Source organism: Pangasianodon hypophthalmus, chromosome 7 (genome assembly GCF_027358585.1).
Source record: "Pangasianodon hypophthalmus isolate fPanHyp1 chromosome 7, fPanHyp1.pri, whole genome shotgun sequence".
NCBI lineage: Eukaryota > Metazoa > Chordata > Actinopteri > Siluriformes > Pangasiidae > Pangasianodon > Pangasianodon hypophthalmus.
The window spans coordinates 13,112,282-13,127,871 of record NC_069716.1 but is presented as its reverse complement, the minus strand read 5'-3'; the positions used below and the strand labels follow the sequence as shown (position 1 = coordinate 13,127,871).

At 39.7% G+C, this 15,590-nt stretch overlaps 1 protein-coding gene across 7 annotated transcripts in view; it reads right to left on the bottom strand.

Moving 5' to 3' along the window:
* Positions 1–15,590, bottom strand: part of diaph2 (diaphanous-related formin 2) — a 424,876-nt gene that overhangs the window by 379,370 nt on the left and 29,916 nt on the right. For all 7 annotated transcript variants that reach the window (XM_053235486.1, XM_053235484.1, XM_053235480.1 and 4 more), the window contains one exon: positions 527–631. In XM_053235486.1, coding sequence (XP_053091461.1) covers positions 527–631 — 105 coding nt within the window. The remainder of the gene's footprint in view (positions 1–526; positions 632–15,590) is intronic.

Here is a 15,590-nt window from a genome sequence, read left to right as displayed (position 1 = left end):
ACACTCCTTGCAATAAATTAAAACAAACCAGTGGACATTTTACATGTTACAGTTAAAGATTACCATTAAAGCTTGATACTGTTGCAGTGTAGTATTATAATGTGTAGCAATTTCAAAGTTTAATTAGGGCGGCAACAACTAATCGACAAAATAAATAAAAACCGGTAACCACACAGCACACACAGCAAGCAAAATCAGCTTAGAATTGGGTGTTTGATTTAGTGAGCCTATTTTGAATTTATCTGGGCAGAACTGAACAAATCGGGGCTTGAAATGCAGATAAGACATATAGCTGCAAAAAAGTGGGTTGAGCCAGTACTTAATGTAGCCAGGAGGGGAAAAATTAATAGATAAAGTTAAAATTTATATATATTAAAAAAAGCGATGTGTGTCTTTAGCAGAAGGGGAAGTGTTATTTGGAGTGGAGATCATGTAAAGCCAATTGCCCTGAATTTCCATGGTACATCTCTGTTCTCTAACCAGTCTAGCTCTCTAAAACAAGGAGCAACAAATAAAACACACTTACAGATTTCGCTGTGGCAGATATGTACTGGACAACCATCTCTCGTTTAGTGCTCAGGTCCTTTTCACGCAGAGGGGCTTTACGGTCTTCATTCAGGTTCATATCCTCCTTCACATGAATATACACACCGACAAAAACATACATACACACACACTGTAAGTGAGCACATTTATTTAATGAGTACAAAAAATTAGTAACACAAGCAAAGAAACTAACAAAAGCATAATAACCATCAGTAACCAGAAAATAACCTGGGAATGTGGGAGCGAGTATACAATTCATACCAAGAACTAGAAGAGGAAGCATTTCATTCCAAAAAGTGCTGCAACAATTATTATGAATAATCATTATGGTCAATTATGAAAAAATTATCAACATAGACTTTTATATATTTGACAACAGAAACATGTTATAATGTAACAGTACTTAGTCCTTTACTCCTGTGCAGAATATAATGCAAAGTGGAGATGCCTTTCATAGTAGCGCATCAATGAGATACACAAGCATAAAAAATGAAAGAAGCCAAAAAAACTTGCTTGGTGATTGAATATACAAAATAGTTGACATTATAGCATCATATCACATTTAATTTAAGGGGCTTGATATGTTTGCAGTGTAGCAGTATAATATGAGTAGCAATTTCATAGTTTAATTAGGCAGTAACAACTAATTGACAAAATTGATAAAAACCGGTAATCACAGAGCTAACATGGTATACAAAATCAATTTAGCATTGGGTGTTTCAGTTAGTGAGACAGCCTCCAGATATGTATTTGCCTATTCTGGGCAGAATCGAACAAATTAGTACTTGAAATGCAGATAAGACATATAGGTGCACAAAAGTGTGTGGAGCCAGCAAATAATCTACAGAATACTGTCACTTTCATGTTAGTCTCATTTGGTCAACGTAAACACTTGATAATATTCTCATGCTGTGACATTATCTGATAAATATCAACAAATTTGTATTGCAGTTAGTGATGTTATTTAAATGAGCAATAGTATAATAGTTAGAGTTCTGTAGTAGTAGTATTAGTTGACTGAAATCTAACAATTTTTTTTTATAAAAATTTTTGGTATTTAACATATTAAAAAAAAAAACTAATCAAATTCTTTATTTGTTATGTCAGTTGGTTATTCTTACTGTAACAGGGAAAAATCATTACAGATTGACCCTAGATGACTAACAAGATGGTAAATATTAATATTCTCACTGTTTTGTGGACACCTGACCATGAGAACTATACAGGGCCCTTTCCCAAACTGTAAACACAAAGTAGGAAGCACACAATCATGCGTCTTCATAGACAGATAGATAGGTAGATAGATCGATCAATAGATCACTTTATTCATCCCAGAGGAAAATTCACCTATTACAGCAGCACAGAGAGTTAGAAGTATACTAAAAGCAATTTAACGTTATAAACAAAACAAAATAAGAATAAATATATATGAAGGATACAGTGTAAGAGGGCAATATGGTAGTGCATTGGAGTGTAAACACTGTAGATATAAGTATCAGACTTGAGTGAAAAAGTGGCAGGGCAGTGCAAACGTAAACATTGTAAACAGCAATAAAATGATAAAGATACAGTCTTGTACAGATTGAATATAAGAAAAGGAAAGAAAAGGGAAAAATGTGTCGAAATAAATTGACAGGGCATATGGATATGAATAGTGGATGGTGATAAAGTTCAACTATTGTTCTATGAGCTTATCCTAAGACTGGTTCAGTGCAAAATAGTGTCCCAGCACAATGATGAGCTGTTGTACAGTGCAATCGCTGCTGGTACAAATGACCTCCTCTAAGCATCCTGCTCAGCATTTGTATACATGCTACAGAGCACAGTACAATGTTAACTACCTACTGAATATGTATCATACTGTACGCATAGAAGACTCTGCACTCATTATGTTTCTCTACTCATTTATTCAGGTTTATTCTTTGTTACTCATCTGTATATAAACAGTTATGACAAATTTGACTGACAATGAGCAACTTCAGTCTTCTAGATTTAAAGCACATATACCCTGATGGATTTGTAAGATTTTTGTTTTCTAATTCTAATGAAATTTTTCTTTTTCTTCAATATTTGAATATTTGAACATTTCCAAGCAAGCTACCTTAATCCATGTAAACCACCACATTACATAAATATATTCTAAGTACAGTATGGTTCTTGTCCATAGCTCAAAACAACACTGTCTAACTATATAACAGTATCAGTTAATACAACTGTGTGCTAAGGGTTCCATCCCAAAAATGGGAATACAGTGGGAATAACATGCTTTTCCATCTAAGCAGTCCCTCTTGACAATTTTAGATCTACAGCATATAGCAGACACCTTTATCCAGAGCAAATTACAATGATCTCATTTATTCAACTGAGCAGTTGAGGGTCTGACCTCAAGCGCAGGTGTAATGGTTTGCGCTCTATCACAGACTACAAAGGTGGGAAAATCTGCGACTTTGTGGGGACTAACTGCCTCACTACCTGATGAGCTAAACACCTCCTATGCTCAGTGCGAAGCAAGCAACACCTTCCCTGCAGTCAAACTAGCAGTGGACTGCAAAAGCTGCGCACTAACCATCTCTGTGCCTGATGTGATCAGATCTTTCAAGATGGTCAACCAATCAAAAATCACACGTTCCTCCCTTCTGACCACCATGGACCCTCTCCAATTTGCATACCGTGCAAACAGAGTGATGGACGATGCCATTGCTCTGACGATGCACAGTGCTCTCACACGCCTGGATAAGAATAACACCTGTTTTTAGAATGCTGGTCATCGACTACAGCTCTGCCTTTAACATCATCATTCCAGCCAAACTCATCGCCAAGCTCAAGTACTTAGGACTGAACACTCGTGTGCAACTGGATTTTGGACTTTCTGATGAGCAGACTCCAGGTGGTGAAAATCGCCGACCCCATCTCCTCCACAGCGACTCTGAACACAGGAGCTCCGCAGGGATCTGTTCTCAGCCCCCTCCTGTACTCCCTGTTCACACACAACTCACAGACTGCCATCAAGCAGATGCTACCGTAGCATTCAATCCAGAACCAGCAGGTTGAAGTACAGTTTCTACCCGCAGGCCATAATGATCCTAAATAAACTATAGTCTAGTCATTACACCTTCTCCCTCTCTCCCACTCATTTCTTGACTACCTCCCAAACACTGGTCAACTCACTGACAGCTCACAGACACTCATAGACAATCTCTTCACATGTTTCTGTCACTATTGGTCATGTTGCAATATTACAAAGGCCACTATTACCACTTTACTTCCACTAAGGACTCAGTCCAGTCTTTGTGCAATATATTGATCATATTTATTACTAACTACATATACTACTACATCTAACTTATTATAAACTTTTTAAGAGCTACTTTGTACTGCTGCTTCATCTGCTTAGTATACTCTCCTATGTCTATAGACTGCTCAGACACTAAACATTGCCCACAGCTACTATTTATTTAACTACGTCTTTTCACATACTGAGACTGCACATATTCCAGTGTCTACAGTTAGGATCTGCACTTTACCTACATACTTACTAGGCATACACACCAGTTCCCTAACACATTCTGCATATTTTGTATATATATTGTATTATAAATCATCTTTTCCCCCCTCTTTCTTCTTTCGTCTGTGCAGTGGGGTTACTTGGATCCCAGGGCGATGTGTGTTGAGGGGGGCAGCACAGTGTTCGGGAGTCTGAGAGCCTGGCGTTAGAAGCTGTTACCAAGTTACCTGGCAGTCTTTGAGCAGATGCTGCAGAACTTACTTCTGGATGGCAGAGGGGCAAATAGATTGTGCTGCCCTCCCAGCACATTTCTATGCTGCACAGCTAGACAGTTAGTGAACAACAAATCATTCCCCAATAAAGACCAAGGCGTATCTTTTCTTGATTTTACTGAAGCAACGATATTGTAATAAAACTAAAACTACAAGCAGAAAACATGTATACATCAATATACATGACATTCATTTAGACTAAACCAAAAACTGACATTAGAATCCGCTTATGCTAACATGCTAAATCACACATGCTAACGTTCTACTGTATTTTGTATTCTGTATTTTGCCAAAGACAACGGTTTTACAGCAACATTCTACATTGTGTGTTACTCTTTTTCAGCATTTTATATAATTGACAACTTTATTGTATCAACTTAAAATCACAATACTTACAGACAAATAGTCTCCAAGGCTCTGACAACAGTACCAAAAAGCGTCCAGTAGTCAGCAGTATAACACTAAAAATAACACCACAAAATTTCTCCATATCAGAAGGAAAGGCATCGCATAGATTGTGGTAGGAGTATGCACAATGCTGGATGCGGCGGATGCTGCGTGGAAAATGTGGAAAATGTCCTAAACAGGGGGTAGATGCGCTCCAATGGTGCGTTCAGCTGTCCACACTACCCTCTGTAGGGTTTTGCAATTGGAAATTGGTGCAATTCCCAAACCAGACAGTGATGCAGCTGGTCAGGAAGCTTTCTATGGTGCCATCAATGGGCAATTTATGCATGGGGGGAGTGATCATCACACCATTTTCTGAAGTCAACAATCATCTCCTTTGTTTAGACAACATTTAGAGACAGATTGTTGATGCATGAGGATGGATGGGAAAGTCTTGTGATTGACTGATTGACTGTGTTGAAGACTGCTAAAAGGCCATGAAGGATGCAAACCTATGACAGTTTGTCCACTTTTGTCAACATGCTGATTGTGTTTTTTACCAAAAAGGTATATTTTGGTCTCTTCTGACCACACACAATGCCAACTGTAGTAGTAATGACACTTTGTGAATCATTACTAAATTCTAAAATTGTGACCTTTGGGTGCATTTGCCTCCTTTAACACCCACTTCACTTCGTGTGTGTGTGTGTGTGTGGGTGGGGGAATACTTCAGCCAAGTTTCTGAAGTGAAACAATCAACAGCAGAAATACACTCAGAGTAGCACAATAATACGGGACACCAAATTTCAGCTTGATCAGACTTACGGTGACTGACAACTAGTTATTGGAATTTAACCTCGTGGCCTGTGGATGACCACGCCCCAACTGGGCACTTAGCATTTAGTCCTGAATAGGCCTTTCAATTTTGTTTGAATACATCTAAAATGTTATAGCTGAAAGAGTAAATTAAGCTCAGCCATTCAAAAATAGATTAGCGTGTGATGGCAACACTTTTTAAAAATCTCAACATGTTTTTGGTCATTATTGAGGATCAGACACTCAAGTAATTTAGAGATGTTTAAGTTGACTGAGACGGAGTGCTCATAAAAATCTGAATTAAAAAAAAAATCATTAATGTTAACAACAGTGACAGTCCAGTCAGTACAATAAGCTTTTTAATTGCACTGCTTGTGTTTTTAACTTAAATTTTAATTTAAAATTTTAAATTATTTTCCTAATCATTATAATTGTAAGGAAACTGGTTCTGTTTATACTGTAAGCAATGGAAATGCAAGGTACATACCAGCATTATAGGTACTTCACTGTTATTTTAATTAATCATAAAATCAATCATAAAATGATCAGGCTCTTAGAATATCCATTTTTTAAGTTTAGAATTTTCATTAAAAATTAAAATGACCAACCTTTATACCTACAAGTCAAAATGATTAAAACCTTTATTATTTTTCTCAACTAAAATTATCAATGACTTGATTTCTAAAGGATTAGTTTGGCTTCCTGCAAAATCAAAGTAATAACCAACAGAAACTTTAAAAGACTTGCATGTGGTGGATGGCCCACATAAGTGCTATAACATAACATATCAAAGTTTGGATCTTATTTTTTCTCTTGGAGTTGTTTTTAGTTTGTTGTGAGCACAAGGAGAATGCAGCTCGAAACTTTGAAGCATCTGTGTGAATGAGAGCTGATGCGGCCTTTGAAGGAGTTTTGTTCTGTGCTGATGAATGGTGATTCAGCATATTTTCATTTGTCTTCATGTGTGCAATTTGGAGGTTAATTCAATTCAATTCATTTTTATTTGTATAGCGCTTTTTTACAAAGGTCATTGACTCAAAGCAGCTTTACACAAACAAAAGTAGTCCATGGATTCACTCCCTGACAACATTCAGTCAGCTTCATAACTCGCAGAGGTCCAACCCATCAACAAAGTTGAAAGCAGCTGTTTTGCTTACCTTTAAAAGTGAAAGTAAACTTGCACAAAAAAAGACAAAAATATGTGCGGTTGTTTTTATGCCTCTGGGAGAGGTGAGCATTTCTTTCAATACGATCTCAAATGAAAGAAAAGTAAGCCCCCTCTGTGCAGCTAGATGGCTGAGTGAGAGAGAGTGTCAATTTGGTTGCATTATCTGGGGGGTGAGGAGGGGGGGGGAACACCTTTTCACAGATGTTCGATTGGATTGAGCACGGCAAGAAACAAAAAGCAAAAAAACAAACCCTAGCTGGCTGGCTCTTCCGTCCATCCCGCTCTTCAATGTCTGCTCCCTGGACAATAAATTGGATTACATCCGACTCCTGCAAACTACGCAGCGTGAGTTTAGAGACTGCTGCGTCTTTGTTTTCACAGAGATGTGGCTCAGCGACAGAGTTCCAGACACCGCCATTCAGCTAGACGGGCTAACCTCATTTCATGCCAACAGAAACACAGCTCTGTGTGGTAAGGCTTGCAGTGGTGGCTTGTGTGTTTACATCAAAACGGAATGGTGCAAGAACTCAGTGGTAGTTTCTAGTTACTGCTCATCGCTAGTGGAGTTTGTGACTGTTAGATGCAGACCATTTTATTTACCACGGAAATTCACCACCGTCCTCATAATCGCTGTGTACATTCCCCCCAGTGCTAAAGCTAAAGAAGTGCTCTGAGAACTGTATGGGTCTATTAGTGAACTGCAGAATTCTCACCCTGATGGACTGTTTATTTTTGCCAGAGATTTCAACCATGCAAATCTGAAGTCAGTGCTCCCTAAATTCCATCAGTATGTGGACTTTGCAACGAGAGGGGAGCACACGCTGGATCTTGTTTACACAAACATCCTCAGCGCATTCCTTGCAGAGCCCCGCCCCCACCTCGGCTTCTCAGACCACATCTCTGTTATGCTAATCCCAGCATACAGACCGCTCGCCAGACGCTCCAAACAGGTGAAAACCTGCCCAGCAGGAGGCAGCTCTGCTCTTCAGGACTGTTTTGAACACACGACCATGGTGGGTACCATCGGCAAGAACGACGAGTCAGCATACAGAGAGGAGGTGCAGCGGCTAACGGACTGGTGCAGAGCCAACAACCTTACTACTCTCCGCTGAACATCGGGGGCTCCTCCATGGAGATCGTCAAGAGCACCAAGTTTCTTGGTGTTCACCTGGTGGAGAACCTCACCTGGTCCCTCAACACCAGCTCCATAACAGAGAAAGCCCAGCAGCACCTGTACTTTCTGAGAAGACTAAAGAAAGCACATCTCCCACCCCCCATCCTCACCATGTTCTACAGAGGGACTATCGAGAGCATCCTGTGCAGCTGCATCACTGCCTGGTTTGGGAATTGCACCCTCTCGGATCGCAGGACCCTTCAGCGGATAGTGAAGACAGCCGAGAAGATCATCGGGGTCTCTCTTCCCTCCATCGCAGACACTTACACTTCACGCTGCATCCACAAAGCCACCAGCATTGTGGATGACCCCACACGCACCTCTCACACACTCTTCACCCTCTTGCCGTCTGGCAAATGGTACCGAAGCATTCGGGCCCTTACAACCAGACTGTGCGACAGTTTCTTCCCCCATGCCATCAGACTCCACAATACTCAGAAAGTGGACTGAAAAATCACACACACATACACACACAACTGGACATCCTCCATCCTCTTTGCAATTTTTTTTTGCACAACCCCACATTACATTATGCTGCTACAAATATTTATTATACCGTACATATCTTATACCCTCTACTAGGCTGCTACTTCTTATGTTTACACCTAAATCAGCAACTTATATTGTACTCTTTTTGCACTATTTTCACTATATTCACTTTCTAATAGAACTGTGTACTGGACGGCGCTGCACTGGGACTTACTGTGCCCATTGTCTATCTCAGTAGTCATTGTACTATCTTGTGCTGTCCGCACATGTTTGCACTTGTGCACTTCATGTATACATTTATGTAGTCCCTTGTAGTTCTGTGCTGTTTTGTGTTTCTTATGTAGCACCTTGGTCCTGGAGGAACGTTCTTTCGTTTCACTATGTACTAACTGGCTGTATATGGTTGAAATTACAGTAAACTCTACTTGACTTGACTTGATGTAACAAGCTGCGATGCACCGTTTGACACCTTTCTATCATAGCCAGCATTAACTTTTCAGTAATTTGTGCTACAGTAGCTCTTCTGTGGGATCAGACTAAATGGGCTAGCCTTCACTCCCCACGAGTCTTGGGTGCCCATGACCCTGTTACCAGTTCAACAGTTGTCCTTCCTTGGATGACTTTTGTTAGGTACTAACCACTGCATACCATGGAACACTCCACAAGACCTGCCGTTTTGGAGATGCTCTGACCCAGTCATCTAGCCATCACAATTTGGCCCTTGTCAATGTCGCTTAGATCCTTATACTTGCCAATTTTCCCTGCTTCCAACAGATCAACTTCAGGAACAGACTGTTCACTTGCTGTCTAATATATCCACCCCTTGACAGGTGCCCCTGTAATTAGAAAATCAAAGTTTTTCACTTTGCCTGTCAGTAGTTTTAATGTCACAGCTGGGGGCAGTCGTGGCCTAATGGATAGCGAGTCGGACTTGCAACCTGAAGGTGAACCTGAAGGTTGTGGGTTCGAGTCTCGGGTCCAGCAGGGATTGTAGGTGGGGGGAGTGAATGACCAGCGCTCTCTCTCCCACCCTCAATACCACGACTGAGGTGAGACCCTTGAGCAAGGCACCGAACCCCCAACTGCTCCCCAGGCGCGGCAGCAAAAAAAGGCTGCCCACTGCTCCGGGTGTGTGTTCACGGTGTGTGTGCACTTGGATGGGTTAAATGCAGAGCACAAATTCCGAGTATGGGTCACCATACTTGGCCACAAGTAAAAAAATAATAAATAAAAATAAATAGTTCAATGTAGCTGCAAGTGGCGATCATCACGATCCAAGCATCTTCAGCATAGAGTTGACTGATGTGTGGCAGCCATATTGTTAATAAATTTGTTTGTTTTGATAATTATTGAGATTCACACAGTGCAACACTGAATTTGTGAAGATAAAAAAAAAATCCTAGGACTAGTTCGCAAAAGTAGGTTTTATTACGCAAATTATCATAGTGAGTGGGTCTAAATTTTTCAAAAAGCAATTTTGTATGGTTTGAGCAAAATTAATTGGGTTAAAGAAAAAATTTAACCTAATTAATCTGCATGAGATTGAATCAGATAGTAGTGGGTCTCAATTGGACTTACAATTCCTGCCAAACAGTTATTTGACCTAAGCTTTGCATATGAGCTCAGAATCTTCTCCTGGATATCCCTTTCAACTGTCATTCAAAACCTTGCAAGTTAAAGCTGTTTATGTAAATTAGGCTCTGCCTCATTATAATTAATTGACCTGTGTGGGCCATATTGTTTGCAACTTTAAAAATGTTTTGAATAACTTTTAAGGCTCACACTCCTGAGAATAAATTGACACATTTTTTGTAAATTGAGCTAAAAAAAAAAAAAAGAAAAAAAAAAGAAAAAGGATGAATATGCAACAGTAGGTTTTGCATATAATGCAAATTATCGTGAAGTGGAGTTGGCTGGGTTAAATGGTCCAAAAGGCGAATTTGTGAGCTTTCTGCCACAGAATCAGCATAACAAAGAATACTCATGGTGAACCTTATTTTACAAGAGATATGCTTCTTTTTGTATTAAAAAAAAAGGAATTGTGCCCCCCAACATTTGAATTTTTTACAAGTGGGTTCCAACAGGAACCTACCATTCAACTTTCATGAACAGCTCAATGGTAACCCTATCGAAATCCCGCTGAAAGCTGATTGGCCATTGTGTCTCTCTGGCTTCAGTGATTGGCCAATCCTGTCTCACTGGCATCAGTGCAGCACAAAGTGCATGTCAAAATTGGGGTGACTGAAGACTGAAAATGTCAAGAAGCTCTTCAAGGTAGTAAATACATTCTGCCAGGCAGTACTCCATATAAACTTTCCCCTTTTCTTCAAGGTACTGAGCAGCTCAGCCATCCAAGAAAGCTCTAGTACCACCCTGCCATGCATAAGAACTGCTGCACGTCCTTCAAGAAAGTGGGTGTGGGAAGGTTTTCCACAAAAGCAAAAAGATTTCAGTTTGTCAAAGACAATTAGATGGTAGATGGCAAAGATGCTGTTGCATACTGGGGGAACAGATTATAACAGATGTCAATCAAGTAAACAATGTGTAGATAATGTGAAGATATTATCATGTAACTTTACCAATAAACTATATACATTACAACTATTTTTTGCATTACAAGTCTTCTGGAAAAAAATATGTTTAGATATGCAAATAAGATACTAATCCATTAAATATGCACTTATTTAAAAATCTAGATATTTTGGATATCTCCTTTTTTCAATTAAAAAAACTCAATACTATGCACATGTATTAAAACTTGATTATTGCCATGTTTTAATACAAAACTGTATGTAGGACAGTTTTGTATTAAAAGGAGAGGACAGGAGTGAGAGATGGAGAGAGGAGAGGCCAAAACTTAGTCTGTTTGTTTTCTCATACTCGTGAACAGAGTCTTTTTTACATTTCATTACCTTACTTATTTGCGTTATGGATAGCTGCTTACATCTGTCTTTTGATGCTTTTGCACATATTTTTGGTGTTTTCCCCATCTCTTTCTACTGTATTGAGGTCTCTGTTGTAAGCTAGCAGAACACATCACGTGACGTATTTTGGCGAATCACATCGCCAGAAATGAACTTTAAAATTTCATAGCCATGAAATTCTGTTTCCTTGTTTAGGTCGGCCTGTAGTTTCTCACTATCAGCGAGGTCTAAAACGGAAATGATTAAATTTAGACCAGCTTTCATGATGCTAAAGGGAACTCACTGTTTTCAAGGGCAATTGCAGAGAGATATCTGGTTGAAAAATGCTTACTGATGACAAAGTTAGGGGAAATTGACAGACAGAAGAACATCAAATGGATCTCCATAAAGGATGTCCATCTTTTTAGGAATGAGAACTACAGACAAGGCCCATGAGGGTTCTATGATGCCTCATATCAGCATAGCCTTTAGTAGTTCAAATGCAATAACTTGCTTGAAGGAAGAGAGTCATCAGGGTTGTTGCTTTTTAACTACATTGGCTTTGACCAACGTCAGAAACACAGGCCACTCCTCTTTTCCCAAAAAGGCATCACGGACAGCTTGCTCTAGACTGTAAGCAGCATCTAGTTTGGATTCACTCAGTGAAGGTAAAGGCAAGACAGCCCTCACAAGGTTAAAAGTAGAACTCTCAGAAGTTTAGTTGACATTAGATGGGCTATTTGTTAGGCCTTTAGATTCTTGAGATTTCAGCTTGTTGTTTTAAGCTCCATCCTGAGACATGGGTGTCTCCAGGCTGGGAAGGAGAAGCAGTATATTCTGACTGATCACAGTATGTCTGGTCAGCCACACTGAAATGCAGAATTTCAAGCCCCAGGACAACAGCACAAACAAGACAGTTCTCTGGTAGGGTGGATACAGGCAGGTGAATGAGGGTTTATTTTTAAACTGGGTGTTTTGACTGGGTGCAAAGGGCTGCTTGGCAGTAGCAGTAGGAAATGTGTCTTATGCGCCCCGGTATATGTTTCTCGTGATGCTCTCAATCCTTTTCAAACTGGGTTCATCATTGACTTGTCCCTGCAGCTGGCTGGCCAAACATGGCAGAATGCTTTTAAGAATGAGCTGGATGGCGTCGGTGTCCCCTGCACATAAGTGTGATCTCACTTAATCTTATTGTCATAGTACTCAGACTGATACAGAAAGCTGATACAAAGAGTTTCAAAATCAGCCCACATGTGAATGTTCAAGTATGCCAGTTCTCACCAGTCACAAGCTGTTCCAAGCACATTTCGCAATGTTTCTAGAACCTCAACATCCGACAATGAATGTAAAAACAATCATGCCACTTTTCTAAATAATGCAAGGGGTCTGAATCTTTGCATTTCTTCCCAAACAGAATGCAGGTTTTGGTTTTGGCATAACTGATAATCTGTGGAGACTATGTCCAATTTCTGGGTCCAGGAAGCAACAATTGCCTGGACATCCTGCATAGGTGAGGTGAGTGGTTGAATGACTGCATGCACTTCTGGAGGTGTTTTAATCACCAGGTAAAAGTTTAAGTAAGCTGGTGCTTCAGCTACTGTCCAAGTTGGCAGTGAGTTTCCTTTGGGTACTGTGGGATCAGTAGAACACAGGATCTCAGAGCTTCTAAAAATTGACCTTTCAGGCATTGCTGTTCCACATTACTCTTCTGAAAATTCTGAGTCATGACTGACTGAAGATTTTGGAACAATCTATTTAAGGTTCAAGGTCCCCCATCATCACTTCCCACTATGTCATCAGATAATAACAATAATGGTAAGCCAGCACACCCTTGACTGGGTCCAGTTTACGTATCATACAATATTAAGTAAAATTTTAAAAAGTAGGACCAAAAAACAGAAAAATGTTTACAATTCAGTCACAGATGTGGACAAATTTGTTGGTACCCTTACAGCGCATTGAAACAATGCTTCATTCCTCCAGAAAAGTATGAAATTAAAAGCAATTGTGTCATGTATACCTGTATGCCTTTGGTATGTCATAGAGTAAAGCAAAGAAAGTGTGAAAAGAGATAAACTATTGCTTATTCTACAAAGAGGTTCTAAAATGGCCTGGACAGATTTGTTGGTACCCCTAGAAAAGATTATAAATATTCAGATTATAGTCATATTTCAAGCTAACTGTTTCCTTTAATTAGTATCACACATGATTTCAATCTTGTAATCAGTCATTCAGCCTATTTAACTGGAGAAAAGTAGTCACTCTGCTGTTTGGTATCATCATGTGCACCACATTGAACATGGACCAGAGAAAGCAAAGGAGACTGCTGTCTGAGGAGATCAGAAAGAAAATTATGGAAAGCATGTTAAAGGCATAGGCTATAAGACCAGCTCCAAGCACCTTGATGTTCCGGTGATACAGTTGCAAATATTATTAAGAATTCTAAGGTCCATAGGACTGTAGCCAACCTCCCTGGACGTGGCCGCAAGAGGAAAATCATTCCCAGGTTGAACAGAAGGATAGTGCAAAAGGTAGACAAAGAGCCAAGGAAAACTTCCAAAGAGATACAAGCTGAACTCCAAGGTCAAAGTACATCAGTGTCTGATCGCACCATCCGTCACTTTTTGAGCGACACTGGGCTCAATGGAAGAAGACCCAGGAGGACTCTACTGTTCAAAGAAAAACATAAAAAAGCCAGACTGGAATTTTATTTTGACAATCCATAATGCTTCTGGGACAATGTCCTTTGGACAGATGAGACAAAACTGGAGCTTTTGGGCAAGTCACAACAGCTCTATGTTCATGGACAAAATATTACGCTTTCAAAGAAGAGAACACCACACCTACTACGAAACATGGTGGAGGCTCAGTTATGTTTTGGGTCTACTTTGCTGTGTCTGGCATGGGTTTCCTTGAATCTGTGCAGGGAACAATGAAATCTCAAGACTATCAAGCATTCTGGAGTGAAACATACTGCCCAGTGTCAAAGTTTTCAGAAAGGTCTCAGTCGCAGGTCATGAGTCCTCCAACATGAGAAAGACCCAAAACCCAAAGTAAAAGCATCCAAGAATGGCTAAGAACAAAACAATGGACTATTCTGAAGTGGCCTTCTATGAGCCCTGATCTGAATCCTATCGAACATCTGTGGAATCTGTGGAGCTGAAACATGCAGTCTGGAGAAGGCACACTTCAAACCTGAGACAGCTGGAACAGTTTGCTCATGAAGAGTGGGACAAACTACCTGTTGACAGGTGCAGATGTCTCATTGAGAGCTACAGATACTCTAAAGGTTGTGCAACAAAATATTAGGTTAAGGGTCCCATCATTTTTGTCCATGCCATTTTCATTTGTTTTATCGTTTAAAATATTCTGTTGAATCAAAAATCAAAAGCAAAGTCTGATTTTTATTAAATACGGAATAAACACCGATGGATGCCATTTACTTTTGTCAGTTGTCAAGTTATTTCAGAGAAAATTGTGGGTTCTTCTTTTTTCGTGGAAGGGTACCAACAAATTTGTCCACGTCTGTAAGTGCTTATGACAAACTTGTACACAAATCTCAACAGTAGAAGCAAACACAAAATTCATGGGACATCACAGTTCCTACTAAAAGCAGAGCAATGACAGTTAACAAGAAATAACTCTCAGCTTACATATTTGATGACTAATGAAGGAGAGTGAGCAATGAGATCAGATTGCAGTGCACACAGTTTGCCTGCAACAGGATAATAGGCAGATTATATGGAAAGGTCGTAGAGTAAGAGCAATTGGAACCACAATGCTGTAAGCAGTTAATCGGTTCACAATTGGAGACTTTCAGAAAAAGAGGAGGATGGAGAAAGGCACCTTAGACTAACAAAACAGACACTGGAACACCACTGCAGATGGAAGTGTTTCTTTGTCACCATGAATGCACGACTTCCATCATAAGTAATATGCTTCCAACTAGGTCAGTAGAACACAAGCCCACACTTGGCTTTAAAGGCATATGAATCATTAGGTGATAGAAGAGAGAAAAGGGAAAAAAGAGAGTAGATGATGGAATTATTATAGCTAAGCACTGCTAGCACTAACAGTGAGAGTTCTTACAGAAACAATAACAGTGAGTCATTGGGAAGACATTGATTTTGCCACAATGTCAAGCCATGTCATGTAGTATAATCTAACAACAACAGAGGTAAGAGCATTTGAGCAACAGATGTTGATCAATACATTTTACCTTATTTGACCGTACTTCATACTGTGTTGAGGTATAAACACAAACTATACAACAAAACATAATATAGCCTTTTCTCTTCATTTCATTTTAATAAAAAAGATCAAGTGAAAA